Source organism: Carassius carassius, chromosome 31 (genome assembly GCF_963082965.1).
Source record: "Carassius carassius chromosome 31, fCarCar2.1, whole genome shotgun sequence".
In the NCBI taxonomy this organism is placed as follows: Eukaryota; Metazoa; Chordata; class Actinopteri; order Cypriniformes; family Cyprinidae; genus Carassius; species Carassius carassius.
This window is the reverse complement of record NC_081785.1, coordinates 1,460,870-1,488,264: the sequence shown is the minus strand read 5'-3', so window position 1 is coordinate 1,488,264 and position 27,395 is coordinate 1,460,870. Positions and strand designations below refer to the sequence as shown.

The 27,395-nt window shown below is 34.7% G+C and overlaps 3 protein-coding genes across 4 annotated transcripts; 2 read left to right on the top strand and 1 right to left on the bottom strand.

Moving 5' to 3' along the window:
* Positions 1 to 880: 880 nt before the first annotated feature.
* Positions 881 to 3,805, bottom strand: LOC132111986 (ras-related protein Rab-39A). Its single transcript, XM_059519585.1, has 2 exons — positions 3,404 to 3,805; positions 881 to 1,702 (listed from the first exon to the last, which is right to left on the bottom strand). The coding sequence occupies exons 1-2, from the start codon at positions 3,616 to 3,618 to the stop codon at positions 1,279 to 1,281; spliced, it is 639 nt and encodes a 212-aa protein (XP_059375568.1). The 5' UTR covers positions 3,619 to 3,805; the 3' UTR covers positions 881 to 1,278.
* Positions 3,806 to 14,980: 11,175 nt separating this feature from the next.
* On the top strand, positions 14,981 to 18,510 carry LOC132111283 (bis(5'-adenosyl)-triphosphatase enpp4-like). The gene is made up of 4 exons (XM_059518442.1): positions 14,981 to 15,171; positions 15,740 to 16,620; positions 17,487 to 17,659; positions 17,810 to 18,510. The coding sequence occupies exons 2-4, from the start codon at positions 15,773 to 15,775 to the stop codon at positions 18,178 to 18,180; spliced, it is 1,392 nt and encodes a 463-aa protein (XP_059374425.1). The 5' UTR covers positions 14,981 to 15,171; positions 15,740 to 15,772; the 3' UTR covers positions 18,181 to 18,510.
* Positions 18,511 to 22,454: 3,944 nt separating this feature from the next.
* clic5a (chloride intracellular channel 5a) lies at positions 22,455 to 27,229 on the top strand. Of its 2 annotated transcripts, XR_009424784.1 has the most exons (7): positions 22,455 to 22,727; positions 24,477 to 24,586; positions 24,846 to 24,971; positions 25,050 to 25,156; positions 25,378 to 25,559; positions 26,202 to 26,839; positions 26,896 to 27,229. XR_009424784.1 is itself a non-coding variant. In XM_059518441.1 (6 exons), the coding sequence occupies exons 1-6, from the start codon at positions 22,677 to 22,679 to the stop codon at positions 26,364 to 26,366; spliced, it is 741 nt and encodes a 246-aa protein (XP_059374424.1). In that variant the 5' UTR covers positions 22,455 to 22,676; the 3' UTR covers positions 26,367 to 27,229. The 2 variants fall into 2 exon arrangements, 1 of the variants encoding a protein (XP_059374424.1); XM_059518441.1 differs by having other exon boundaries at positions 26,202 to 27,229.
* The last annotated feature ends 166 nt before the right edge of the window (positions 27,230 to 27,395 follow it).

Sequence of the window (27,395 nt, the reverse complement as noted above, 5' to 3'; positions counted from 1 at the left end):
TATCTCTGTTCTGTTGTTTGAGATTGTATGCAACATCTAAAATTTTGTTATGAAAATGATACAAAGCTTATATGTATTGTACAGATTACACAGATGAACAAGATACAAATGTACACATGGACAGATGCTTAAATTTTGTATCTTTGTCATTTTAATACAATAAAATGTGACTGAAATGAAAACTTTGTAAGTAGCCTTATTAATTTTCCCACATGTAGACTCATTTTCACTTTATCTGCTTCTTGAGCAATTAAATATTACCTGAACACATAGTCTGAAATCTAGTCTAAAACAAACATTGGCAATGCAGAAGAGAAATGTCTGTTTAGTTATAGTGGTATCAGTGTCATTATCACTAAATCTATCAGAGTTAAAGACAGGGTAATTCATTTCGGGGGAGCAATCTAACTTTGAAAGCATAAGAAATTAAAACAATAAGGTTAAGAACTTGTTTGCAATTTTAAGCAGCATAACAAGCTGTTTTGAACTGATAAAAATAAGTATATAAAACCAGAAGCTGCACTCGCTCTTAAGTTAAAAATAAGATGTAAAAGCCATCAATAGTGCTGATAAAATAAAAAGTTATTGTGCTTGATGTGGAACATTTCAGATGCTTTTATTGCAATTAAAAATCAGATCTACTGCAATAAAAGTATTGTCACTGTCCGAAATAAAGTCAGTGGTTCTGTATCACCAATGGATGCTCTGCAGTGAATGGGTGCCAGTCAGTTAACATCTTGTGAAGTACAAAAGTTTGTAATTGTTCTGTTCTGTTCTAAAATGAAATTATTTCCATTGGAAGGTGCTTATCAATGCCTCTAGATGGTGCTGTATTATTTGAGACCCATTTCTATAGAAACAAGACTTGTGAAAGGCCATAATTATTAAACAAATAATCTTTAATGCATGCATTTTTACAAATGTGCAGGTTTTTCAGAGCATTTTTTTCTGTGCAAATGACAGCTGTAAACATTGTTGATAATGTCAGTAAGCAAAGCCACAATACTATATATATATATATATATATATATATATATATATTGCATGAAGTTAGTTTTAGTTAGGTTTGTAATTGCCATTAGCTCTTTCTGTGTCACAAAACTAATTAACAGACAGGCATATAGAGAGAAAAGTACTTGTGGGTGGCATGTTACAGACATGCACAAAGACTTAAAGGGCTCATGTTATAGTATGCATGTAAAATACTTAAGTAAATGTCATTTTCAATACAATTCTATGTCCAGGAAGGTTTGTCTGAGGCTGAATCTCACAGTAAAGTCATCCACAGTTGCAGCAAGCAGACTTTTTAGTCACAGGTGACTCTTTTTGAACGGTGGCCCCAACCGTTAACCCCTGCCAGTCGTCTCTGGTGGGTATTTTGCCTTGCTGGAAGAGATTATATATGCCTCTGGTCAAGGCCTGAAACGTCTCCTTGACGTTAATGTTCTCTTTTGTCGACACCTCAAGATAAGCCAGCATGTTGAGTTTTTTAGCTAGAGCGTCTCCTTCACTCTTCCTGACCTGTCGGCCCACGGCCAGATCACATTTGTGTCCCACAAGCACGAAGAACATCGGGTTCGGTTTCACATAGTCCAGGACTTCCTGCTGCCAGCTGCGTACACGGTCAAACGTCTGTCGCTGTGAGACGTCAAACATCAGGATGCAGCCCACAGAGTTCCTCATATAAGACTTACATATGGACCTGCGGAAAAAAGGCTCAGATTCACGCATGCTGAGGAACCGAGCAACTCCACTCAATATTTTAGGGTGAGTTTATTTAAAATAAATGAATAAATATAATTCTTATTTATTTTATTTCATTTTTGGATTGAAAGAAATTTAAAAGTCTTGACAATTACAAAGTCCTGGATATTTTTAGAGTTATTAGCAGGGAGAAAAAAAAGATAAAGATCATTTAATTCAGGTTGATAAAGTTGTTTATTGACACTGACTTATGAAGAACACCTCTTTTCATTGAAATATGAAATATGCAAGTATGAAATATGGTTGCCATTTCTCACAGCATAACTTTATGCCTTTATGTTTTTGTTAAATTCTTTCCCCGTTTCACTGCAAAATTTAAACAATGAAACTAAAAATTAAAATAGTGGTGGTGATTTTGCATGTTACAAAAGTTTTAATTCCTAAAATGATACTTCAGCAAGAGCTATAAAGATCTGCATTGGCAACAGAAGGTTTTTAATTTCTTTTAATAATCATAATAATAATAAAAAAATTAAACAAATACTATTTATATTATTACCGGTCAAAAGTTTGGAATCAGAATGATATTTTATGTTTTTTACAGGAGTTTATTATGCTCATAAATGCTGCATTTATTTGATCAAAATTACAGGAAAATATTTACAATTGTGAAATATTATTATGATGTAAAATAAAGTTTTCCTATTTTAATGTGCATTAAAATCTAATTTATTCCTGTGATGCAAAGCTGAATTTTCATTATCATTACGCAATTCTTCAGTGTCACGCGATGTTCAGAAATCCTTCTAATATTCTGATTTATTATCAGTGCTGAAAACTGTTGTGCTGCTTAGTATGTTTATTATAATATTATATATGTTAATATAATATGCTGTTCTTTTTAACTTTTTATTCATCAAAGAATCCTGAAAAAAGTATCGCAGTTCTCAAAAAAAAAAAAAAAAAAAAAAAATAATAATAATATATGGCAGCACAACTGTTTGATAATTCTAATAATAAATCAGTATATTAACGGTTTCTTAAGGTTCATGTGACACTTTATACTGGAGTAATGGCTGGTGGAAATTCAGCTTTGCATCACAGAAATAAATTATATTTTAAAGGATATTAAAATATTAACCATTATTTTATATTGTAATAACATTTTGCAAGATTACTTTTTTTCTGTTTTTTCTTTTTTTTTTTCAAATCAAATAAATGCAGCCTTGATGGGAATAAGAGACTTCTTAAAAAAAACATTACAAGTCTTACTGATCCCAAACTTTTATACAGTACTATATTTAAAATGGTGAAATTATATAATATAATATTTAAAATAGTGAAATAAAACATAAAAGATCATCAGATGAATTTTGGCCAATAGAAAAGTTTAAATAACTAAATGACAGCATTTAAAAAGTGTGACAACTTGCCCCGACCTGCCTTTTATTAAAATGGAACCTTTGATTCCAAACCTACCTTTATTATATTATAATGACTCTTCTCTTATCTATGTGTTTTGTGTAGTATGCATTTACCCACATTACCCACTTAATCTTATTATAATTCATCTATAGTCTGTTGTCCCACTTCTATAATTTATAAGCATCAAGTTTTGAATTTGCGTAAACTTTCAACATGTCAAGAAAGACGTAACATCAGTGTAAATATCTTCTGGGTTTCACTGGAAAACACTCACCTAAATCTCTCCTGGCCTGCGGTGTCCCACAGAAGCAGTTTGATCACAACATCAGGGTCAAAGTACATGTTGGACACCTTGAAATCAATTCCCAGTGGAGACTGACGGGATTCATCAAACGTTCCTTCAGTATAGCGATGCAGAAGAGACGACTTCCCCACGGCTGAGTCTCCGAGGATCACTATCCCGAATCTGAAGTTCCATGGCACTTGCATCGTGAGCGGCTTGAGTTACAATCTCTGTCAGTGTCTTAAAACTCAGTAAAAGTCTTTACTATTGGCCTAACCCTCTGGTGACTGAACAAACAGGTTAAATAAATAGTACAAAGAGGGAGAGGTTTGCTGAATAATAATGGAAACACACCTCTTTCATTACAATAGCAGTCTGTGAAAACGTGGCATTGCAAACAACAGATATTGCACAATGAGAAACAGTATGTCTGTGAGGGGATTTGATATGTGCTGCGTACTGGTGTGAAATATCGTATGCAACACTATTTTCAAAGCATGTCTGTAACACAAATGCTGCAGGATACATTTAATTAGTTTAAATCTACAAGTTCAATTAGTGTTTGATCACAACAATGATGCTTATCTTAGCAAACGCCAGTATCATAATTAATTAAGTAAGCTATAATATTTGTGGCTGTTCCTGACCTTCTGTAAACTTTCTCCTCAGGCTCTGAGATCTCAGACAGAAGCAGTCGTGTTTATCTTTGTGAGAACCGGTTTGAACTGTTGGCAGCACTTTTGTTAAAAATAGTTTATGGTGTTTTTAACAGACACGCTAGAAAGGTTTTAATCCTCCTAATACTTCAGCAAGAGCTGAAAGGATCTGCAATAGTAAATGCAGAAGGTAGTTTCACACTGCAAAATTATAATAAAATATTTGCTATCAAATATTTACTTATTTCTTGTTAGTAATGTTCACACTGAAAAGTAAATCCAACTAAATAAATACAATAACATTTCAATATTTGCTCAGTAAATTTCTTCAACAAAGTATTCATTTATTCTTTGTTGTGACTCTTGAGAAGTTCAGTTTTATGAAACAAATTTTCAGCTCATTTGTGACCCAGGACCACAAAACAAAATTAAGTCAGTTTTCTGAAATAGAGATTTATACATATAAATAAATAAGCTTTTCATTGATGTATGGTTTGTTAGGATTGGACAATATTTGGCCGAGATACAACTATTTGAATATTTTGAGTCTAAAGTTGCAAAAAAAATGAAAATACTGAGAAATTCGCTTTTGAAGTTGTCCAAATGAATTCTTAGCAATGCATATTACTAATCAAAAATTAAGTTTTGATATATTTACAGTAGGTAATTTACAAAATATCTTCATGGAACATAATCTTTACTTAATATCCTAATGATTTTTGGCTTAACAGAAAAATCGACAATTTTGACCCATACAATGATTTATTTGGCTATTGTTACAAATATACCCCAGAGACTTAAAACTGCTTTTGTGCTCCAGGGTCACACATGAGATAAAAGATAGATGGGAATAAAAACAGTTGATAAAAGGCCTATTAGGTAAGGATTCGGATGATAAGTATAAAATTAAAGAAATAAATGACAAAACTGTTTTGAACATTTAAAATATACATTATTACACTTTTCACATAGGGTTTCATATAATATCAAACACAAAAGACACTGTACAGTTGATTGTTAAGAAGAGCTCAAAGCTTTTATGTTGACAACAAAAGCACATCATCAGAGACATTTTGAAAATGTTTGTCCTATAATATTTTGTAATCTATAAAAGCTCAAACCCCTCTCCTCTGTGTGCTGTGATAGCACAGGGAGAACCGGCCAGACCCCAGATGATCCTGAGCGGCGCCGAGAGCCCTAATCCAGGAGACATGGGGACGTCACACAGGTCAGACATATCGTCTCACTCCTCCAGCTCAAACGTGACGTCGATCAGCATCTTGCGTTGATGGTTACACGTCTGCACGATACTCAGGTAGTTAATGTCACTGCGCAGATGCATTAGCTGACACGCGAGCTGCTGGTCCTGCAAACACATCTCTTCCTGCGACAGAGGGGAATAAAGAAGGTAAACAGCTACTAAAAAAATTATATCCTGTTTATATAATGCATTTTATTGTGTGGCATTTCTGAAAAACTCGAGGCAGTGAAAGGAGATGTAAAACAAATAACTGTTTCCAAACAGGTTTCCAGGCTTCTCTTCAGACAAAATCTGCCATTATTCAGAAAACAGGTTGAAATTGAGGTTGACATTTCAAGTGCCGTCAAACGTCTATGTGATTTGTTCACTGAACTGTTGAAGAATGCTGATCCGAATAAATAATAGTAAAAATATATAATAATAATAGAATAATAATAATTTTTATAGCATTTTTAACAAATTGGATCAGTAAACAAATTGTGTAACAAAGTAAACGGCCACTGAAATAAAAAAACAAATCAATCTAACAAAAAAAATATTTATATATAATTGTGAACAAATGAAATACTTTTATTATTATTATTATTATTATTATTATAGTTTATTAAACTATGATAATAATAAATGGATTGTCAAATTTATACAAATAAAAAATCTTAATCATTGATCTTGGTTTAATAAATAAATAAATAATACACACACACACATTGTGGGTAAATGCATATTAATAAAACATACAAATTTAGAAAATGAGGGAAAAAAAATTGAAATTAAATTTTATGACTGCTAAAAATAGAGGCATCTGAAATATAAAAGAAACAAAAATAACATTAAACAATGAAGGAAGCAAATATTAAAATCTACTGTAGCCTATGCTTTAATGTGCTAAACTGTCTAATAATATAAAATAGAAATCGCCTTGAAAAAGAAAACATAGCTGTGCAGTTCTGTAATGATGACAGTTTATACACATAGTGCACTAACACTTGTTTTGCTGGTTAGTCTTCTTTTATAACAAGCACTTCCTTGTAATTGAGTTCATGACCCATCGTTGACTCTTGGTTCATAATATATCAGAGAAAAACTGACAACAAGACTCTTACTAACAAACATGCCCTGTGTTTTAGTTGCACTGGACACAGGGTTATTTTAGCATCATTAAGATACTATTATAGTTTGTTGATATTTTATTAATTAGATTTAATTCTGATGTTTCTCATTTTGATGTGTGTTTTGTCTTGTTTACCAAATATGTCTTTATAGTTTTATGAAGTTTAATTTATTTAGTTTCAGTATTAGTTTAATTTCATTTAGTTGTTTTACTAAACTAAATGAAAATGAGAAATGTTGTCTTGGCAACATCGAATATATATTTTTTCCATGTTTGTGAATTAGTGATACTTTCACTGATCTGATGTGTAAAAAAAAACACAACAACAACAAAAAAAACCTGGGACCATATAACAACAATAAATACTATCCTTTAAATGAATAGTTTGCCCAAATATGAACATTTTCTATAAATGTACTCACCCTCAGGCCATCCAAGATGTAGATGAATTTGTTTCTTCATCAGATTTTAGAGAAATGTAATCACTTGTTCACCAATGGATGCTCAGAAGTGAATGGGTGCCATCAGAATGAGAGTCCAAACAGCTGATAATAACATCACAATAATCCACAATAATCCACAACACTCCAGTCCAGCAGTTAACATCTGTGTGTAAGAAACAAATCCATCATTAATGTGTTTCTGGCCAAAATATGCATTCATAATCCATTATAACGCTTGATGCTCAATCTATGCATATTTCTCTCCTGGTTGAGATGATTTTTGCACTAGCGAAACCAATATTATGGATTATGGACTTATATTTTAGGCAGCTGTTTAGAATCTAATTTTTGTAGTTACAAATGTCTTGATGGATTTGTTTGTTACAAACGTGCAGCTCTTCACTTCACAAGATGTTAAACAAACCCATGTTCATCTTAGATGGCCTGAAGATGAGTCAATTATCAGAAAAGTTGTATTTTTGGCTGAACTGTTCCTTTAGAAAGAGAAGCCGTGAAATGCAGCTCACTCTATTAGAAATTCAAGAAAAATGCTTGGAGAAATAAATAAAGACTATGTTGGCTAACTAAACAGAGAGTCTACTCTGGGAAAAGATTTGTTTACTGTGGGAAAAAATGTAATGGATGAAATGGACACAGAAAGTTCCCGTGGCTCAGTATTTTTGCAAAGTCCTGATTCCTGCAAAAGTCACCATTACACTGAGCTTTATTAATGCTAATTTGTTATTGCAATAATGTTATTTATATCAGAAGCTCTCTGGGTTTCTTATTAGGTTTTACTGCCCTCTAGCGACCATACTCGGTATCACAAAAATTCACAAAAACACAACATCTCCCCTCTCTGTAAAGAAGTAACTGAACACTTTTCTTATTCTGAAGTTTTTGCAATAAAGGCTGCAACTGTAGTTACAAGAGAAGGGGACATCTGTTTTGACATAACTAACATATGTCAGCAAAGGTCTTTGACAAAATGCCCTCACCACTGAAATTAAATGATTTCACATTCATGAAACTCAGAACAGTTTTTAAAGTACATTTCTTTTACACCTTGGTTCAACTAAAACTGTTCTTAACCTTTTAGATCTCAATCAGCCACATTACATAGTCTATGTGCCACTTAGGTTTGAATCTGGGTGTTTCGGAGAAGTGTGTGACATCTCTTCTCATCACTTAGATTAGAAGAAAGGTGTTTGGACTCGTTCATTGTTAACGGAGCAGAGCATCTGGAGTGTGCTTGAGGGACTAAGCGAGGAATTCTGACCCTCATTCTTTCCCCCTTGAGCAAAAGTTGTGCAAGTTACTTCCAAACATTATAGATTACTTGTTACTGTCATTTAAAAGTAATTCCTTATCTTACAATATTACTGTCTCAGAATTGTAAATGCGTTACATGACTGCTGTATTACTTTTGAGTTACTTTCAACAAAATATCTACAGAAGTAGAACTTAACATTCTGAAATGTCAAAATGTGCTGCAGAGCATTTTACATCCAGTAGAGGGCGATATTGATGTAGCATAATGACTGGGCTATCCAGGCTACTAACAATATACAGGTGCATCTCAATAAATTAGAATGTCGAGGAAAAGTTCATTTATTTCAGAAATTCCACTCAAATTGTGAAATTCATGCATTAAATAAATTCAATGCACACAGACTGAAGTAGTTTAAGTTTTTTGTTCTTTTAATTGTGACGAAATTTAATTGTAATACTTCATAAAACCAATTAAAAAAAAAAAAAACCTTTAGTGAATTGTTGGTCTTCTGAAAAGTATGTTCATTTACTGTACATGTACTCAATGCTTGGTAGGGGCTCCTTTAACTTTAATTACTGCCTCAGTTCGGCGTGTCATGGAGGTGATCAGTTTGTGGCACTGCTGAGGTGGTCTGGAAGCCCAGGTTTCCTTGACAGTGGTCTTCAGCTCATCTGCATTGTTTGGTCTCTTGTTTCTCATCTTCCTCTTGACATTAGCTCATTGATTCTCTCTGGGGTTCAGGTCTGGTGAGTTTGTTGACCAGTCAAGCACACCAACACCATGGTCATTTAACCAACATTTGGTGCTTTTGGCAGTGTGGGCAGGTGCCAAATCCTGCTGGAAAATGAAAACAGTCTCTTCAAAAAGCTGGTCAGCAGAAGGAAGCATGAAGTGCTCCAGGATTTCTTAGTACACAGGTGCAGGGACTTTGGTTTCCAAAAAACACAATGGCAGCAGATGACATTGCACACAAAATCTTCACAGACTGTGAAAATTAACACTGAACTTCAAGCAACTTGGTCTACGAGCTTCTCCACCCTTCCTCCAGACTCTAGGACCTTGGTTTCCAAACGAAATACAAAACTTGTTCTCTTCTGAAAAGAGGACTTTGGGCCACTGGTCAACAGTCCAGTTCTTCGCCTCTGACGTTGTCTGTGGTTCAGCAAATTCCTGGACACGTCTGTGTGTGGTGGCTCTTGATGTCTTGACCCCAGCCTCAGTCCATTCCTTGTGAAGTTCACTCAAATTCTTGAATCGATTTTGCTTGACAATCCTCAGAAGGCTGCGGTTCTCTCGGTTGGTTGTGCATCTTTTTCTTCCACACTTTTTCATTCCACTCAACTTTCTGTTAACATGCTTGGATACAGCACTCTGTGAACAGCCAGCTTATTGGCAATTAATTTTTGTGACTCACACTCCTTGTGAAGCGTGTCAATGATTGTCAGAGACCATTTTGAAGGCTCAGGAAACCGTTGCAGGAGTTTTGAGTTGATTAGCTCATTGGCATGTCACCATATTCTTATTTGTTGAGATCTTGAATTGGTGGGTTTTTCTTAAATGTTAGCAAAAATCATCACAATAAAAAGAACCAAAGACTTAGACTATGTGCATTAAAGTAATTTAATACAAGAGTTTCACTTTCACTTTTCTTCGACATTCTAATTTATTGAGAAGCACCTGTATAGTTTATAATTGACAAAGTGAAGGCTCAAGACAATGCAATAAAGGATGACAGCAAGAATCATAAACAATCCAAATCTGTTATAAGTATAATGTAAAGTGATTATCTGGCAATATCTGTGAATTGCTTGGGTCTATTCATATTAGACACAACAAGGACTACATGTATACTCAAATGCCATATGCAACTGTAAAATTACAAGATGCACATACGTCCATCTCGCGAATATACAGTCTTCTGCCATCTTCATCCATTAGCCGCTTTTCAACTGGCCAGTGCCAAGTCCTGTTGGAAAATGAAATCTGCATCTCCATAAAGTTGGTCAGCAGCAGGAAGTGCTCTAAAACTTCCTGGTATACGGCTGCATTGACCTTGGACCTCAGAAAACACTTTTCCTTCCCTTTGCCTCTCTATCAATGTGCTTGGACACAGAGCTCTGTGAACAGCCAGCCTCTTTTGCAATGACCTTTTGTGTTTTGCCCTCCTTGTGCAAGGTGTCAATGGTCATCTTTTAGACAACTGTCAAGTCAACAGTCTTCCCCACGATTGTGTAGCCTACAGAACTAGACTGAGAGACCATTTAAAGGCTTCGCAGGTGTTTTGAGTTAATTAGCTGATTGGAGTGTGGTACCAGGTGTCTTCAATATTGAACCTTTTCACAATATTCAAATTTTCTGAGAAACTGAAATTGGGATTTTCCTTAGTTGTCAGTTATAAACATCAAAATTAAAAGAAATAAACATTTGAAATATATCAGTCTGTGTGTAATGAATTAATATACTATACAAGTTTTACTTTTTGAATGGAATTAGTGAAATAAATCAACTTTTTGATGATATTCTAATTATATGACCAGCACCTGTATATCAGGGGTGTACACCACACACAGCTATTGACTGACCACGAACAGAAAATAGAACTTATTTGCTTCATTTCTGATTCGTTAATGTCTTGTGGTCTTGCTGTTTTGTTTCTTTTTCTTTGAACAATTACATTTTTGGCTAAAAGTGTGTTGTAATGCAATGCCTAGAGTAATGCCTTACACTACTGCGTTACAGCAAAAAGTAATATGTTACTGTAATGCATTACTTTTGTAATGCGTTACTCCCAACACTGATTAAATAACACAGTTGCAACTTTCAAATTTAACAACGTGTTATTAAATATTGAAATACCTAAGATTAATGAATGTTCAGAAATGATGCTATTATTATTACTGTTATTTAAAGAAATGGGGAAATAACACAAACTGAGCTGAAGGCATTTTTCATCTACAGAAAAAAAAAATCACACAACCAAAGAAAAGCCTGACCGAAGCGCCAAAGCAGGAAGAGAAGACTTTACAACCAACTTTGTAAGTACAACATTCATTTCATTTAACAAGTCCTTGGATATACAACCCGAATTCCGGAAAAGTTGGGACGTTTTTTAAATTTTAATAAAATGAAAACTAAAGGAATTTCAAATCACACGAGCCACTATTTTATTCACAATAGAACATAGATAACGTAGCAAATGTTTAAACTGAGAAATTTTACACTTTTATCCACTTAATTAGCTCATTTAAAATTTAATGCCTGCTACAGGTCTCAAAAAAGTTGGCACGGGGGCAACAAATGGCTAAAAAAGCAAGCAGTTTTGAAAAGATTCAGCTGGGAGAACATCTAGTGATTAATTAAGTTAATTGATATCAGGTCTGTAACATGATTAGCTATAAAAGCTTTGTCTTAGAGAAGCAGAGTCTCTCAGAAGTAAAGATGGGCAGAGGCTCTCCAATCTGTGAAAGACTGCGTAAAAAAATTGTGGAAAACTTTAAAAACAATGTTCCTCAACGTCAAATTGCAAAGGCTTTGCAAATCTCATCATCTACAGTGCATAACATCATCAAAAGATTCAGAGAAACTGGAGAAATCTCTGTGCGTAAGGGACAAGGACGGAGACCTTTATTGGATGCCCGTGGTCTTCAGGCTCTCAGACGACACTGCATCACTCATCGGCATGATTGTGTCAATGACATTACTAAATGGGCCCAGGAATACTTTCAGAAACCACTGTCGGTAAACACAATCCGCCGTGCCATCAGCAGATGCCAACTAAAGCTCTATCATGCAAAAAGGAAGCCATATGTGAACATGGTCCAGAAGCGCCGTCGTGTCCTGTGGGCCAAGGCTCATTTAAAATGGACTATTTCAAAGTGGAATAGTGTTTTATGGTCAGACGAGTCCAAATTTGACATTCTTGTTGGAAATCACGGACGCCGTGTCCTCCGGGCTAAAGAGGAGGGAGACCTTCCAGCATGTTATCAGCATTCAGTTCAAAAGCCAGCATCTCTGATGGTATGGGGGTGCATAAGTGCATACGGTATGGGCAGCTTGCATGTTTTGGAAGGCTCTGTGAATGCTGAAAGGTATATAAAGGTTTTAGAGCAACGTATGCTTCCCTCCAAACAACCTCTATTTCAGGGAAGGCCTTGTTTATTTCAGCAGGACAATGCAAAACCACATACTGCAGCTATAACAACAGCATGGCTTCGTCGTAGAAGAGTCCGGGTGCTAACCTGGCCTGCCTGCAGTCCAGATCTTTCACCTATAGAGAACATTTGGCGCATCATTAAACGAAAAATACGTCAAAGACGACCACGAACTCTTCAGCAGCTGGAAATCTATATAAGGCAAGAATGGGACCAAATTCCAACAGCAAAACTCCAGCAACTCATAGCCTCAATGCCCAGACGTCTTCAAACTGTTTTGAAAAGAAAAGGAGATGCTACACCATGGTAAACGTGCCCCGTCCCAACTATTTTGAGACCTGTAGCAGAAATCAAAATTGAAATGAGCTCATTTTGTGCATAAAATTGTAAACTTTCTCAGTTTAAACATTTGCTATGTTATCTATGTTCTATTGTGAATAAAATATTGGCTCATGTGATTTGAAAGTCTTTTAGTTTTCATTTTATTAAAATTTAAAAAACGTCCCAACTTTTCCGGAATTCGGGTTGTATATATGTTAGTTGTCACACGGTCTCAGTAACTTCTTTAAATCTAATTACATAACGTTTGTGTGTGTATGTGTGTGTGTGTGTGTGTTTTTTCATAGTGATGTTGGTTTCAGATGAAAGGTATTGGACGTGCTTTTCATCTTCAACACATGTCTGAAACCAACATACAAACCACATTCCTATTCTGACAAATATTTGATCTGTAACTGAGGCGTGAGTGGTTCATATATGGGGCTCGTTTTTACAAATAAATAAACTCAAAGGCAGTCATCTCATCGGGGTCCAAGCACTAATAGCTCATGTAGATGGTTTGGTTACAGCTGACACATTTCTTTGCATTTCATGAATCTTGAATCTCCACTAATGTGTAGTTTGCGAAAATATAAACCAGTTTAAATAGATATAACTGACTTTAAAAGAAAAAAAAAAGGAAATTAAGCAACTCACCCTGATGTAACATACAGGTGAAAATCATAGAATGCCTTAACCTGATGTACCTCCAGTGGACAACTTAAGTTTTACAATTTTAATCTGTCTTTTACAATTGCACCTGAGGTTTATAAATTAAATGACAACATACTGAAATTGTTATATTGTTTTTTTTTTTCTAATAGTGAAACAATATGGCCACAACCAAAAAAAAATATTTTAAACACACTTGAAAATCTTCCGGAAAATGAGTTTGAAAAATTCAAATGGGAGCTGTGGAATGGTGTGACTGAAGGCATCAGCCCCATTTCTCGAAGCGCGTTGGAAAACGCTAAAAGCCAAGATGTTGTGGATCTTATGGTGCAGCAGTACAGCACTTCAGATGCTGGCACAGCACTACGCAACATTAAGCAAAATGAGCTTGCTGTCCAACTGCAGAAATCTATCGATCTTATAACAATGATTTCAATGCCTTAAATGGAAAGAAACATTTGCTATTTGGTGTTGGATTATTTAGACAGCTCGTAGTTTAATAGGTAACATCCTTGTATTTGAAATGGAAGCTGACTTGTGAATTCTGATTTACTTTGTTTTTCATGCTCATTTTTTATACATTAAACTATAAACATATATATATATATATATATATATATATATATATATATATATATATATATATATATATATATATATATATATATATATATATATATATATATATACAATATATATATTTTTTTTTTTTCAATGTATTTGATCCTAAAAACAGTCCAAATCATTTTGTGGAGCACCACTCTTAAAATATTGGTTATGTGTGGAATCTGAATGACTAATGACAAGTAAAAAATTTATTTGTGAACATCATTTATGTACTTGCAGGGGGCACCTGAAAAGGGGAGTTGAAAATGTTTGTATAACATATATATTAAAAACAGCTATAAGCACAGATTCATCCACTCAGCAGTGTTCTTGTGATACTTGTGACACTAATACTATTGCTTGTGTTTAAACTCCAAGGCGTTTATACAGGGATCTGTCATGCAACATCAAAGACATATTACATTTACATTTAGACATTCAGCAGTTGATTTTATCCCATGCGACTCAATGAGGACAATATAAAGCAATCAAATCAAACAAAAGGGCAATAAAATGTAGCTCAAGTGCTGTGACAAGTTTCGGTTAGTCAAGTACATTTAGCATTCTACATTTAGAAAACAAGTAGATAGAAAATAATGGACAATACTAGTGTTAGAGGGTCATTTATATTATAACTAAAACAAAACAAGAAGATATAATAGAAAAAGTAAGAGAATGCTCGTTTTAGAGGCTTTTTTAAAAAAAGAAAACAAGTAGTGAGAATAGAAAAGAATAGTGAATGCAATATTAATAAGAATTAATAAAAAAAATGTCGTAATAAATAATAGTGTTCCTGTAGCTCAAGTGGTAGAGCATTGCGTTAGCAAGCAAGCGCAAGGTTGGGGGTTCGATTCCCCGGGAACACACGATAGGTAAAAATTGATAGCCTGAATGCACTGTAAGTCGTTTTGGATAAAAGCGTCTGCTAAATGCATACATTTAAATTTAAATAAGAAAACAAAAAAAGAGAATATTAGTGTTAGAGGCTCTCCTTTTTTAAAGAAAACAAGTGGTAAGAATATAAATAGAACAGAGATTACAAGTGTTAGACGACCAGAAGAGAACCTGCAGTGGGACGTCCCTCGCCCTCATTGGCTGCTGCATCTGTCAGTCATGCCGTGACGTCACACTGTATTTTTGTAAGAGGAAGCGCAAGAAACCGCATCAAACCAAGAACATACTTGACTTTATTAATCAGATCGACATCAGCGAAGAGTTTAATGTGTCTGCATTTAAAAAATACGCTTTCCGACGTCCCGAGCAGAAAGGTACGTTACTTTCGTGTTTCGTCTTTTTCTTTCAGGTTGCAATTGTCATAGTTTATTGTGAACAGTTCTGTCTTCGAAACGCACATTGGACTTTAAAGAATAGCGTTGTATTATAATCAGGTCTTTATCGATTATTGATCAGCTCCAGTAAATGTGATCCAATATGTTTTGCACCTGCTCACTTTTCAATATTGGATTTAGAAGCACGTTTTGTCCTCAGGTGCTTCCTGTATCACTTCCTTGTTACAAAAAAAACATGTTTTGTAAGTTCTACTTCTAGGCTAAATATCGATATTTATAATCATAAATATCATCATAAGTTAAAGTAAGGGAAAGTGAACATTTATTAGGTGAACATCTTCTGGACTGTCTAGTATTGAAGTTCCTGGTCATGGGTTCAGAAATATTTAATTCAATTGAAAACATTTGATTGCTTAAAATTGTGAAAAGTAATTTTTTTCCGAATTAAAATTATTAAATAAATTGTTTAATATATATATATATTTGGTCATTGGTCTATATTTTGGCATTGGTCTGTCTGTTATAAATTGCTTTCATATGTTCACAGTGAAGAAAGTGACTGCCCCACGCGCACCTCAGGATGCAGGTCAACAGTTATCTGTACGTGCTCATCATCGTCTGTAGTGGATTAACCCTGTCTGTGCCGACCGGAAACCAAACAGGTCTGGGATCTGGGAATGAGCTGCTGCCGCTCCTCCTGGTGTCCTTCGATGGTTTCCGTGCAGACTATCTAAACAATTACTCTTTTCCCAATCTGGAGAAGTTCTTCTCTGATGGCGTTCTTGTGCACAAGCTGACCAATGTGTTCACGACGAAAACCTTTCCCAATCATTACAGTCTCGTCACAGGCCTGTACGCCGAGAGCCACGGCATGCTTGCCAGTGTTATGTACGATTCGGTGTCCAAAAAGACATTCTCAATTCAGAACGACAGTGATCCTTTCTGGTGGGACGAAGCCACTCCGATCTGGGTGTCCGTGGAGGAGTCTGGGTACAAGGCAGCCGCTGCTATGTGGCCAGGGACGGATGTCAGTATTCAAAACCACACATTAAAATACAAATTCAAGTACAACCCCAAAATGACTTTCCAAGAGAGGCTGGGAAACCTCACACAGTGGATGACCGCGGACAAATCTGTGAAGTTTTCCGCTCTGTATTGGGAAGAGCCCGACAGGAGCGGACACATGTACGGCCCGGACAACACAACAGAGATGAGCAGGGTTTTAAAGGAAGTGGATGGTCACATTGGCTTCCTGATGGAGCAGCTCAACAGAACGGGATTATGGGGGAAGATAAACGTCATCATCACTAGTGATCACGGCATGGCGCAGTGTTCTCAAGAGCGTCTTATAAAGCTGGATGACTGCATCCATCAGAGCAGCTACAGGGTGGTGGATCTCACTCCTGTGGCCGCCATAATCCCACTGGAAGGAAAGTATTTATTATTTATACTTTTTAAATTAAAAAAACGTTTGTCTCCCACAGTGAACTGTGATTTTGTATTTTATTTATTTATAAAAAAAATTCCCCTGGCATCCAGATTACAGTTCAGGTTGCTATAAAGGTTTTTTTTAAAGGCTGATCTAAAATAATACATAAAAAGGTGTGTATATATAGAAATATGTGTTAAAATATTAATTTAAATTCAATATTATATGCGTTAAATTAAGCAAGGTTATTATAGTTCACTAAAACCATAAATTTATTTTTACATGCAATACAATTTAAATTAAATAAACACTGACTGAAATAAAATCAGATAATTAAACTAAATAATCTAAAAAATAAATAAACTAAAACTAATGAATAATCAGTGGAAAAACTAATAAAATGAATAAAAACCACATAGATAATACTTTATTTAAAAAAAAAAAACGTACATAAAAATAATTCACGAAAAATGACAAAAAAACTACTAAATTAATAAAACTTGAACAGTTAAAACAAAATATAAATCAGCAGATTAATACAGTAACTTTAAATAGTATATCAGTGATGCACTGATATCATATTAAAACATTACATTAATATTGAATCAGTTTTAGATATAATATAGATTTATTTAAACATTATACAACATTAATATTGAATTTAAAGTGATTCTTATTTTACGCAATACTTTAAAATGTTTTGCATTAATGCATAGTCCACAGACAAGGCTGTAGATGTTGGTCTGTCATTAGTAATCACATCTTAATTGAATGCATTTTATCTTCTTTATATACATTCCTCAGAATCCCACAGTTTTTCCTTCTAATAGTATTTTTATTTATTTTTGTATTTTATTTAATTCACAGATAATTCGACTGTATATAAAAACCTGTCCAGATGTCACCATCACATGAAGGTGTACCTGAAGGAGGAAGTTCCCGATCGGCTGCACTATAAAAACAACGCAAGGATTCAGCCAATCATTCTGGTGGCAGATGAAGGCTGGACGATCATCAAAAATGGCAGACTCCCGCGCCGTAAGAGTTATTTTACATTCGTCTTCTTGAAATGTCCTTGTTAAAAACATCAACCGTTTGAAATTCCTGGTAAATTGAATTTTTTCATGATATTTGCAAAATGCATATATACAATGCATATATATATATTTCTTTTTTTTTTTTTTGCAGTGGGCGATCATGGCTATGACAATACATTTCCCAGCATGCACCCCTTCCTGGCCGCCCATGGGCCCGCATTTCGCAAAGGCTACAAGATGTCGAGCTTGAACAGTGTGGATATCTACCCGCTCATGTGTCACCTGCTGGGCATCTTTCCGAAGCCCAACAACGGCAGCTTCGCTCAGGTGCGCTGTGCGCTAGTTAACGAGCAGTGCGGAGAGCTAGCGCTAGCGGTGGGCCTCGTCATCGGAGTTCTGATCATCCTGACCACCTTCACCTGTCTATTCAAGCTGATGAAGAACAGAGATGTCTCGTCTTCACGTCCGTTCGCCCGCTTGGAGTTAGAGGAGGACGATGATGACGAGCCGCTGCTGGAATGAAGCAGTTATTAGACACAGGGACTGTCTCGGATGGAGAGATTTGACTCTATACAAGCACATGTTTAAGGAATAGTTCATCTAAATGATGACTGCATTTGCATTTTCAGGTGAACTGTTCCTTTAAATGCTGAAATGGTGCCGATGTGCCAATCGTATTGAAACTGTAAGGGAAACAATTCTGCGAAACACTGAAGGCACAATAATGATGAGACATGACAAAACATGTCCTCAACATTATCAGCAGCTCTTGAGATAGAAATACTTCACAAATGTTCATTTTGGAAATGTCTCGCTCTTTTTCTTAAAGGGATAGTTCACCCAAAAATGAAAATTCCATCATTATTTAATCACTCTCAAGTTGAAGAAAGAAAGAAAGAAACTCAGACAAGTTTGGAACAACATGAAGGCGAGTAAATGATGACAGAATTTAAACTTTTAGGTGAACTGTTCCTTTATTTCCTATTCCTTTTCCTGATATGGAAGCTTATTTCTGCCACAGAAAAAAAAAAAATAAATAAATAAATATATATATATATACACAGTACAGACCAAAAGTTTGGAAACATTACTATTTTTAATGTTTTTGAAAGAAGTTTCTTCTGCTCATCAAGCCTGCATTTATTTGATCAAAAATACAGAAAAAACACTAATATTGTGAAATATTATTACAACTTAAAATAATAGTTTTCTATTTGAATATACTTAAAAAAAGAATTGATTCCTGTGATGCAAAGCTGAATTTTCAGCATCATTACTCCAGCCTTCAGTGTCACATGTAACATCCAGTCTATCACATGATCATTTAGAAATCATTCTAATATTCTGATTTATTATGAGTGTTGGAAACGGTTCTGCTGTCTAATATATTTGATCAATAAAAGGTTAAAAATAACTGCTTTTATTCAAAATAAAAAAGAAATTCTAATAATATATATTCTAATATATTTTCTTTACTATCACTTTTTATCAATTTAACACATCCTTGCTGAATTAAAGTATTGATTTTATTTTTAAAAAAAGAAAGAAAAAAAATTACTGACCCCAAATTACTGACCAGTAGTGTATATTGTTATTACAAAATATTTATTTTTATTATTTACTTTTTTTTTTCTTTTTTTTTTCATCAAAGTATCCTAAAAAAGTATCACATGTTCTGAAAAAATATTAAGCAGCAGAACTGTTTCCAACTTTGATAATGAATCATCATATTAGAATGATTTCTAAAGGATCATGTGATAATGATCCTAAAAATTCAGCTTTGCATCACAGAAATAAAGGATCATTTAAAGTATAATAAATTTAAAAACAATTATTTTAAATTGTAATAATATTTCACAATATTACATTTTTTTCTGTATTTTTGATCAAATAAATGCAGGCTTGATGAGCAGAAGAAACTTCTTTCAAAAACATTAAAAATAGTAATGTTTCCAAACTTTTTTATTTTTTTGACATATTTTACAATTCTGACTTTATAATTGATTTCCTCAGAATTGTGAGATATAAACTGAGAACTGGTACATGTGAATGTGCAATTCTGAGGAAAAAGGTCAATCATCTTTTTGCAGTGGAATGAAAGAATAAAGGTATTTGCTACTTTTAATCTCGCAATTCAAACTTCTCTTCAAATTCTGAGTTAATATTTTGCAATAAAGAGTTTATCTTACAATTCTGACTTTTTTTCCTCAGAATTGCAATGAAAAATGTCAGAATTGTGCCAATTTGTATTTTTGTGGTGGAAATAAGTTTCCATACCCTGGACAACAACAATATTCCAAAAAAAATATTATAATTGTGTTAGATAATTTCCTGAGAAATGTCACACGCACAAGCATGCTGTCATTACTTTTAACAGATTTCCGAATGATTAAATGCTTTTTAGCATTATCATATGCATATAAAAATAGCTGTATATCTATGCATACTGTATGTTAGCAGTCAGGTTACTGATGCATGCCATGCTTCATGCTCTTAAACTGCTGTGCATTTCCCAAAATCATTGTAAGTCTAAGTAGATTCTAGAATGCATTGATGACAATAGTTTCTACTTAGGTTTGCAAAACTTTTGGGAAAGGCAGAACATCATAAGCAATAACAATTATTACAAGCTTCTTTTGGGTGGGGAAACAGGATACTGAGGTTACTTGAAAATGCCCGTACTGAGCTCGCTTGTAGTGAAACTTTATTTATTGAGTCACATGTTTGATCTGTCTTCACCACCAGGGAACACACAAACAGTTAAATACTAATATTTATTTATTTTTTAAGTGGTTGCTTGGTCTTTATTACTTTTTAGAAAGGGTTTATTTTGAAACCAATGCGACTAAAGAAATGCTAATTCTCACATTTCTTCTTCAATCTCTATTGAGGAATATTTCTCGGGTTTATGAGGGCTTTTACCTGAATCTTTCTTGTATGGTTGAATATTTCCCAGAGATAGCTGTATGTGTGAATGCACGGTAAAGCTTGTGTAATCTGCAGCTTCAGATTTGGGGAAGGGAACATGTTGCTGCTTTTAACTTGAGCAATTTTTATTTTTTGTGTAATTTTTGTAACAGAGATTTTATTTTTTATTTAATAGCAGTTGTTCTTTGTTAGCTTTTTTTTTTTGACTTGACGAGAAAGAACATTTGAAAAGCTGTGTAAAACTTTTTCTTTTTTGACTTTTTAGCCATTGCTTGCCATTTTATAGTATTTCTTGCAGTTTTTTCTGTACATTTAACAGTGGTCAATATTAGTTCGCTTCAATCTTTAGTTACTGAAACAGGAAGTCACCTTGGCTCGTGCAGTATTTGGCTATCAAATGTTTGTGGTCGTATGTTCTTCATGAAACTATGCAAAGCAAAAGCTCTGGATCCTTTTGTCACTCAGAAATACATGACATTTGTCATCTGAAAACCAAATAAAACATCTATTTCAGATATTTAAAGTTTGTGTGTGACTAAAGTTTTTTTAGTGTTTAGCAGCCACTAGAGGTCTCACTTTGTTACTGTAAACATGCAGGTGAACTACAGCTTGTTACTGTATATCATGACACTGTTGTGAGGACACTCAGATGTGACTTGTCATTCTGTGGAACAAGAGAGAAATATGATGTGTACATTTTTTATGTATAGAATTGATGTTCATTTAGGAGAATTGGGCTCTTGGCTGATAGCGTATCTATATCTGATCACTCAGGCTGCATTAAATTTAGTAAAAATACAGTAATATTGTTAAATATTCTTACAATATAAATATCTGTCTTCTATTTGGATATATAAGAAAATGTGATTTATTGTTGTGATCAAAGCTGAATTTTCAGCATCATTAGTGAATCAATCTAATTTGCTCATTTGCTGATCAATTCTTAAATATTATAATTTCTTATTATTATCAATGTTGAAAACAGTTGTGGCACATAATATTTTTGATGAATCCATTATTCAATAAAAAATTTTTTTTTAGTAAGTATAAAGTCACACTAAAATAAAGGCATTCATTTAAAATAGAATTTCCAAAAAGACTTTATCGTCAATTTTATTTAGATTCAATTTAAGTTTGCTAAATAAAAGCATTCATTTATTTTAAAAATACATATAATGGACTTATATAGCCATGTGTATAGTCTTATAAAACTATTTAAAATAATTTAATTAAATTTTTATGATTGATTTAATGCATTCCTGCTAAATAAAAGTGTTGATTTACTTAAAAATAAATAAAATACATTTAATGCCCCCAAAACATTTGAATGTTTGTGTATAAATAAATCTTATTACATCTTTTCAGTGTGCTTAATCGAATGTGACGTACCACAAATACTTATCTCCTTAGTTGTTGTTGAATACAGAGCAGCGGTTTAGTGTGTGACTGTTACTGTACAGTCCTGAGGTCAGTAATCATGTGTAAATAAGTGTTCAGGGAGCCTACAGCTCTATATTTAGAGAGAACTTACCCGAATAGTTTCCCATAACCCTCTCAAACCGAACCTTCAGCTGATTATGAAGTGGGGCCTGAGAGACAGTAACCCCATTAAATGTGTTACTTACAGTATGCCACATCTGTCTGATTCTCATCTGATTCGTTAGTAGGGAAAAGAACATTTTTTGTATGACTACTAAAGCTAGTTTGGATTTTCGCACCAGTGATGTGAGAGGTCAGTGATTCGTGACTCAGGTTTTGACAGGAAGGAGTGAAATATGATTCATCACATTTCTATAAAGGACCCGAGTGACTCTGAGCTGGTGTAGGTGACACTGAACTCCTCCCTTTTGCTCCTGCGCCGCGCAGAGGCTATTTTTGGCCCTTCTGTGACAGTCAGAGCGGCTCTCACTGACAGCTGACCGCAGGGGCCAAATCAAAACAAGACCGCACCTCCATCGACCTGTTACATCGCCCAGACCATCACAACACCCCGCCGGCCGGACACATAAAAGACTCGCACATCCAAGGAGAAGGAGGTTACAAATCCATAATTCTCCATCAGCTTCTGAATTTGAGTGAATTTAAGCGATATGACCTCAAATGAGGAGGACAAAGACCCCGATATCGAGCTTTTCGTGAAGGTAAGCATGACGATCAGCTTTAATGAGTCAAAGCTCTCTGGCTGTGTTTGTGTGTTGCACATTTAATCAACAGTCAGGAATCAATGCTGGTATTACTTTGAAAAGCTTTCTGACAGTTCTAGCAGTTTCGGTTGAGGTTAAGATGTCCTGGAGGACAGTTTCAAAGCAGATACTTTGGGCTGCTCTTGAATTATTTCTTCCTTTCTATCAACACCTCATGCTCTAATTCCTCTGTGTTCAAGTGTCTAATTTCTTCAGCTGCTTTCTGTAGTTCATTTGCATTTTTTTTTTTTGATGTGATGATGTTTAGATAATGTTAACAGCTGAAACTGGTGAAAGAATGAGGGTGGGATCTTGATAAAGACATAAAACATTTAGAAATCGAAGAACTGTCAAAATCATAGAAGGTCAGACACTGTATTTCTTGTATGTAACGTCAAATTTATTAATAGAGCTAATAGTGACAGTAAATTAGAGACAGGGTTTGAAAAACTTTCTATTATATGACCTCATCTAATTTGCTTAAAATTAGATTTAGTTATTTGACAGCCCATAACTTTTAGTATTAAACTTTCGCATACTGTGTATGATTGATTTACTCACTCTGCATTTGTTTCAGACTTTTATGGGTTTCTTTCTTCTGTTGAACACAAAATAAGATATTTTGAAGAATGTCTTGTAATCAAGTGGCTATTCTTAACTGTTTAGCACAACAACAACAACAACAACAACAACAAAAAATATTTCAAAGCAAATGCCATAGAAGAACCATTTTGGGTTCCTAAGTAAACTTTTCAGTAAACCATTTTTCTAAATGTATACACTATTTTAACAGTCTATATATAAGGATCACTATAAGGAACCTTTTGTGCAGTGGAAAGGTTTTATGCTTTTTGAACGTTCTTTGTAGAACCACAAATTCCTATAAAGAACCTTTATTTTCAAGAGTTCTGCATGGACAAAGCTCTGAAATCCCATGCACAGATTATATTTAGTCCTTGCTCTGAATATACTTTATCCTATGGGAATGTGGATTGAGTTTGTTAGATGTCTTAAAGTGTAACATAAGCAATAACTCAGACATTCGTTCTGATCCAATCAAGTGTTGCCCCTTTGAAAACCAACCTCTGTGCATTTTATCCAAGCAACGTTAAGTGCTAAACACATTAATTTTAGGTGGCGAGGCTGGTGTCTAACTCATAGTTGTATTGACAGGTACAGTATGACCCCAAACCCCTTTGCTGTGGGCTAATGGGGCAGGTAATGGAATTTCCATGAATAATTCAGCTCAAGTGCAGATCTGATATCTGGCTCAGGTTACTGGCCCAGTTAAGGATGCTATTGGATAGCTTGATTGCCTAATTTCAGATATGGAAATTTGGCACTAAATCCCAATTGGTTCTTTGTACTGTGTACTATTGTGTTGAAGATTGCAAATCATGCACTGAATGGTGAATGACCTTTAGGGGTTTAATAATCTCATATCTGGCCTAATGATACTAATATATATATATATATATATATGATAAGAATTATATTTAATATATATATGTATTATATACATTTTAGGTCATAATTCATTGCATGAATTTTTACATTGCTGATTGACAACAAACAAGTTCATTTATTTTCAAGATGTTCAAGACTGCACAAAAAAAAATACTCTGGTGATAGGCTACCATGGTAATGTACTTCTATGATGTGATGCATTTAGTCTGGTATACTGATTTATCAGTCTGTGTTCCTCAGGCTGGCAGTGATGGAGAAAGTATTGGAAACTGTCCTTTTTCTCAAAGGCTTTTTATGATCCTGTGGCTGAAGGGAGTCGTGTTCAACGTCACCACTGTCGACCTGAAAAGGTAATGAAATTGTATTTAAAAATCTGCTTTGGGCATGAGAGTTGCTGTTAGAAAATTGTGTGGCTTTTAGTCTGATAGCTTTTGATAGATATGTCCCACCCGTAAAGTCCTGTTTCAATGAGAAATACAAAAAACACAGCAAAAAAAAAGCTGTGCATATCAAGCATTTTCACTGGCTTTAATTGACTGTGTTATGTAATCATCAAAATCAGATGTGAACATGCATTAAAAATAAAAATAAAATCCCTATTTCTTCAAGGAAACCAGCTGATCTTCATAATCTTGCTCCCGGGACTCCTCCACCATTCCTTACCTTCAATGGCGAAGTGCGAACAGACGTCAACAAGATCGAGGAATTCTTGGAAGAGATGCTGGCGCCTCCCAAGTAGGTTGACAGGATGCTCACCGATGGATTGATTGTTTATGCAATGTGAATAGCCTTATTTTTCATTCACGTCCAAAGGTATCCAAAACTGGCTGCGAAGAACAAGGAGTCAAACACGGCGGGAAATGACATCTTTGCAAAGTTCTCTGCCTACATCAAGAACACAAATCCAGGAGCCAATGCAAGTGAGTTTAGTGTCTGCTTCATGACTTATTAGACAGGTTCAAGGAATATACATAGAGCTCTTTATGGATGCTCCGCTGTCAACTGTGAAATATGGAGCCACGTTATCCAGAGCTCATAACATTCCGGTAGGCCTTTACAGGGTTTGTCTTGAATTAAAGCCGCTGTATTTCTTCAGATAAAAACTTTAGCACAAGTACATGTCAAACTTTTGGCTGTGCAGGTTTGGAGAAGGGGCTACTGAAAGCTCTGAAGAAACTGGACAACTTCCTGAACTCCCCTCTGCCAGACGAGATTGATGTCGATAGTACGGGGGAAGAGAAGTGCTCCAACCGCAAGTACTTGGATGGCAATGAATTAACGCTCGCAGACTGCAACCTCCTCCCCAAACTGCATGTAGTGAAGGTGACGTACTGCTGGGAGATCTGCTGTAATTGATTATTTAGTGCAAGATAAAATAGTGGTGACTGCTGAAAAAGTTCCAAAAACATTGCTTTTTCATTTCTGAAATGATGTTTCTCAGGGTGGGTTTATATTTTAAAGTACATTTCTGAACAAATACACACTTTAAGTCTTTCGAACATCCCCACCATTTTTAACCAGGAAAAAAAACAGCAAGTCATGTTGTCACACTTAATATATGGGGTTAGTTGCCACAATGGGATCCTGCAGTTTATTAATGTCAATTTGAGAATAACAACTTTTGCTGAAATATGAAATACTGCCTTAAGTAACAGAAAAACAATTCACAAAACAGCAACAATTTAAAAGTAACATGCAAATATATTACAAATTGCAGTATCTGTTTTGAAACTATCTCTGTATATTGTATAAAGCACAACAAAAATGAAGGTCACAATACATTGTTACATACATTGTTGCTGTTTCATGAATAGCAATTTGCAATTGATGAATTGCAACATATATGATACATGTGACAACTTGCCCCAACTTGACATTTATTAAAATCCTTATAGGATGATTTGTTTGGATCATAATCTAGCAGTGTCAGTTGTTTCATGTCATTATTTTTTCCGCCACATTCAGGTGGTTTCTAAGAAATACCGTAATTTTGAGATCCCATCAGAGTTCAGTGGGGTTTGGAGGTACCTGCAGAAAGCTTACGCCCGGGATGAATTCACCAACACCTGTGCGGCAGATAATGAGATTGAACTAGCCTATCAGGACGTGGCCAAGCGGCTGGGCAAATAAATCAGTGACTCTAATAATCATATGCAAAACTGCTAAAGTGGTGACCTTTCTCTTGGTGAAAGACTGTCTCACAAAAATGTTTCCTTCAGCAGTTTTTGAGCAGAATTTGCCTTCAGGACATTGACTTGGTCCTGTAATTCTCCTGTCACGCTTGTGTGTACTTCCCATAGGCTACTACTGCCATTATGTTTACTGTCTGTAAATGACATAAACTCCTCTATCAGTGTCGCTATCTGTGACGGTCTGTGCCACTGTTTCTCTATACATTTTCAGGGTTGGATGATGATTCTCTTCATGTAAAGTCCAATTCATGTTGCATAAATCTTTCAAATTTTGCATTGTATAAAGATATTTTTGCTAGCTTGTGAAACAGTGATGTAATTTTGTGTTTTATCTAGGGGTAAGGTATTTAACTTTAGTATTATGGTTAATGTGTGTAAATCTCCACAGGAGAGAGCAAAAAAAAAAAAAAGGTGAGCATGTAAGAATGTAATTTCTTTAGAATTAACTTGAGATTAATTCTATTTAGGCACACAGCCCCACCTAGTGGAGAAAATAATAAAGCTGAGCTATTTACAGTAAATGAGCCTCATCCCGAAGCTGATATAAAGTAACATTTGACGTGGATCAAAACCGTTCATCAAAGATTTCCTAAAACCTAAATGCGTTTGATGAACACTTTATGATTTACTGTATACTGACACAAACATCATATTTAAATATAATTATTGTTTCTAAGCCATCACACAAATAGGCACATGTTTAGGTCTCAGGAATCTCGAGCCCTGTCTGGAATTTTCATATATTTGAACTGAACAACAATGCTAATGGTCTCTTCTTAATAAAATTTATTTTTTCATAAAGCTTGTGATGTTTTTGTTGTTTTTAATCACGTCGTCATACTGCAATTTAACTCATATCGTCGATTACTGCAGACATTCGACTCATCCATCACCAGCAAAGCTCTGATGAGATAAAAGAGAGAAAAGGTTCGTCAATTTTATGTTTATGCATTTATATTAATTCTTC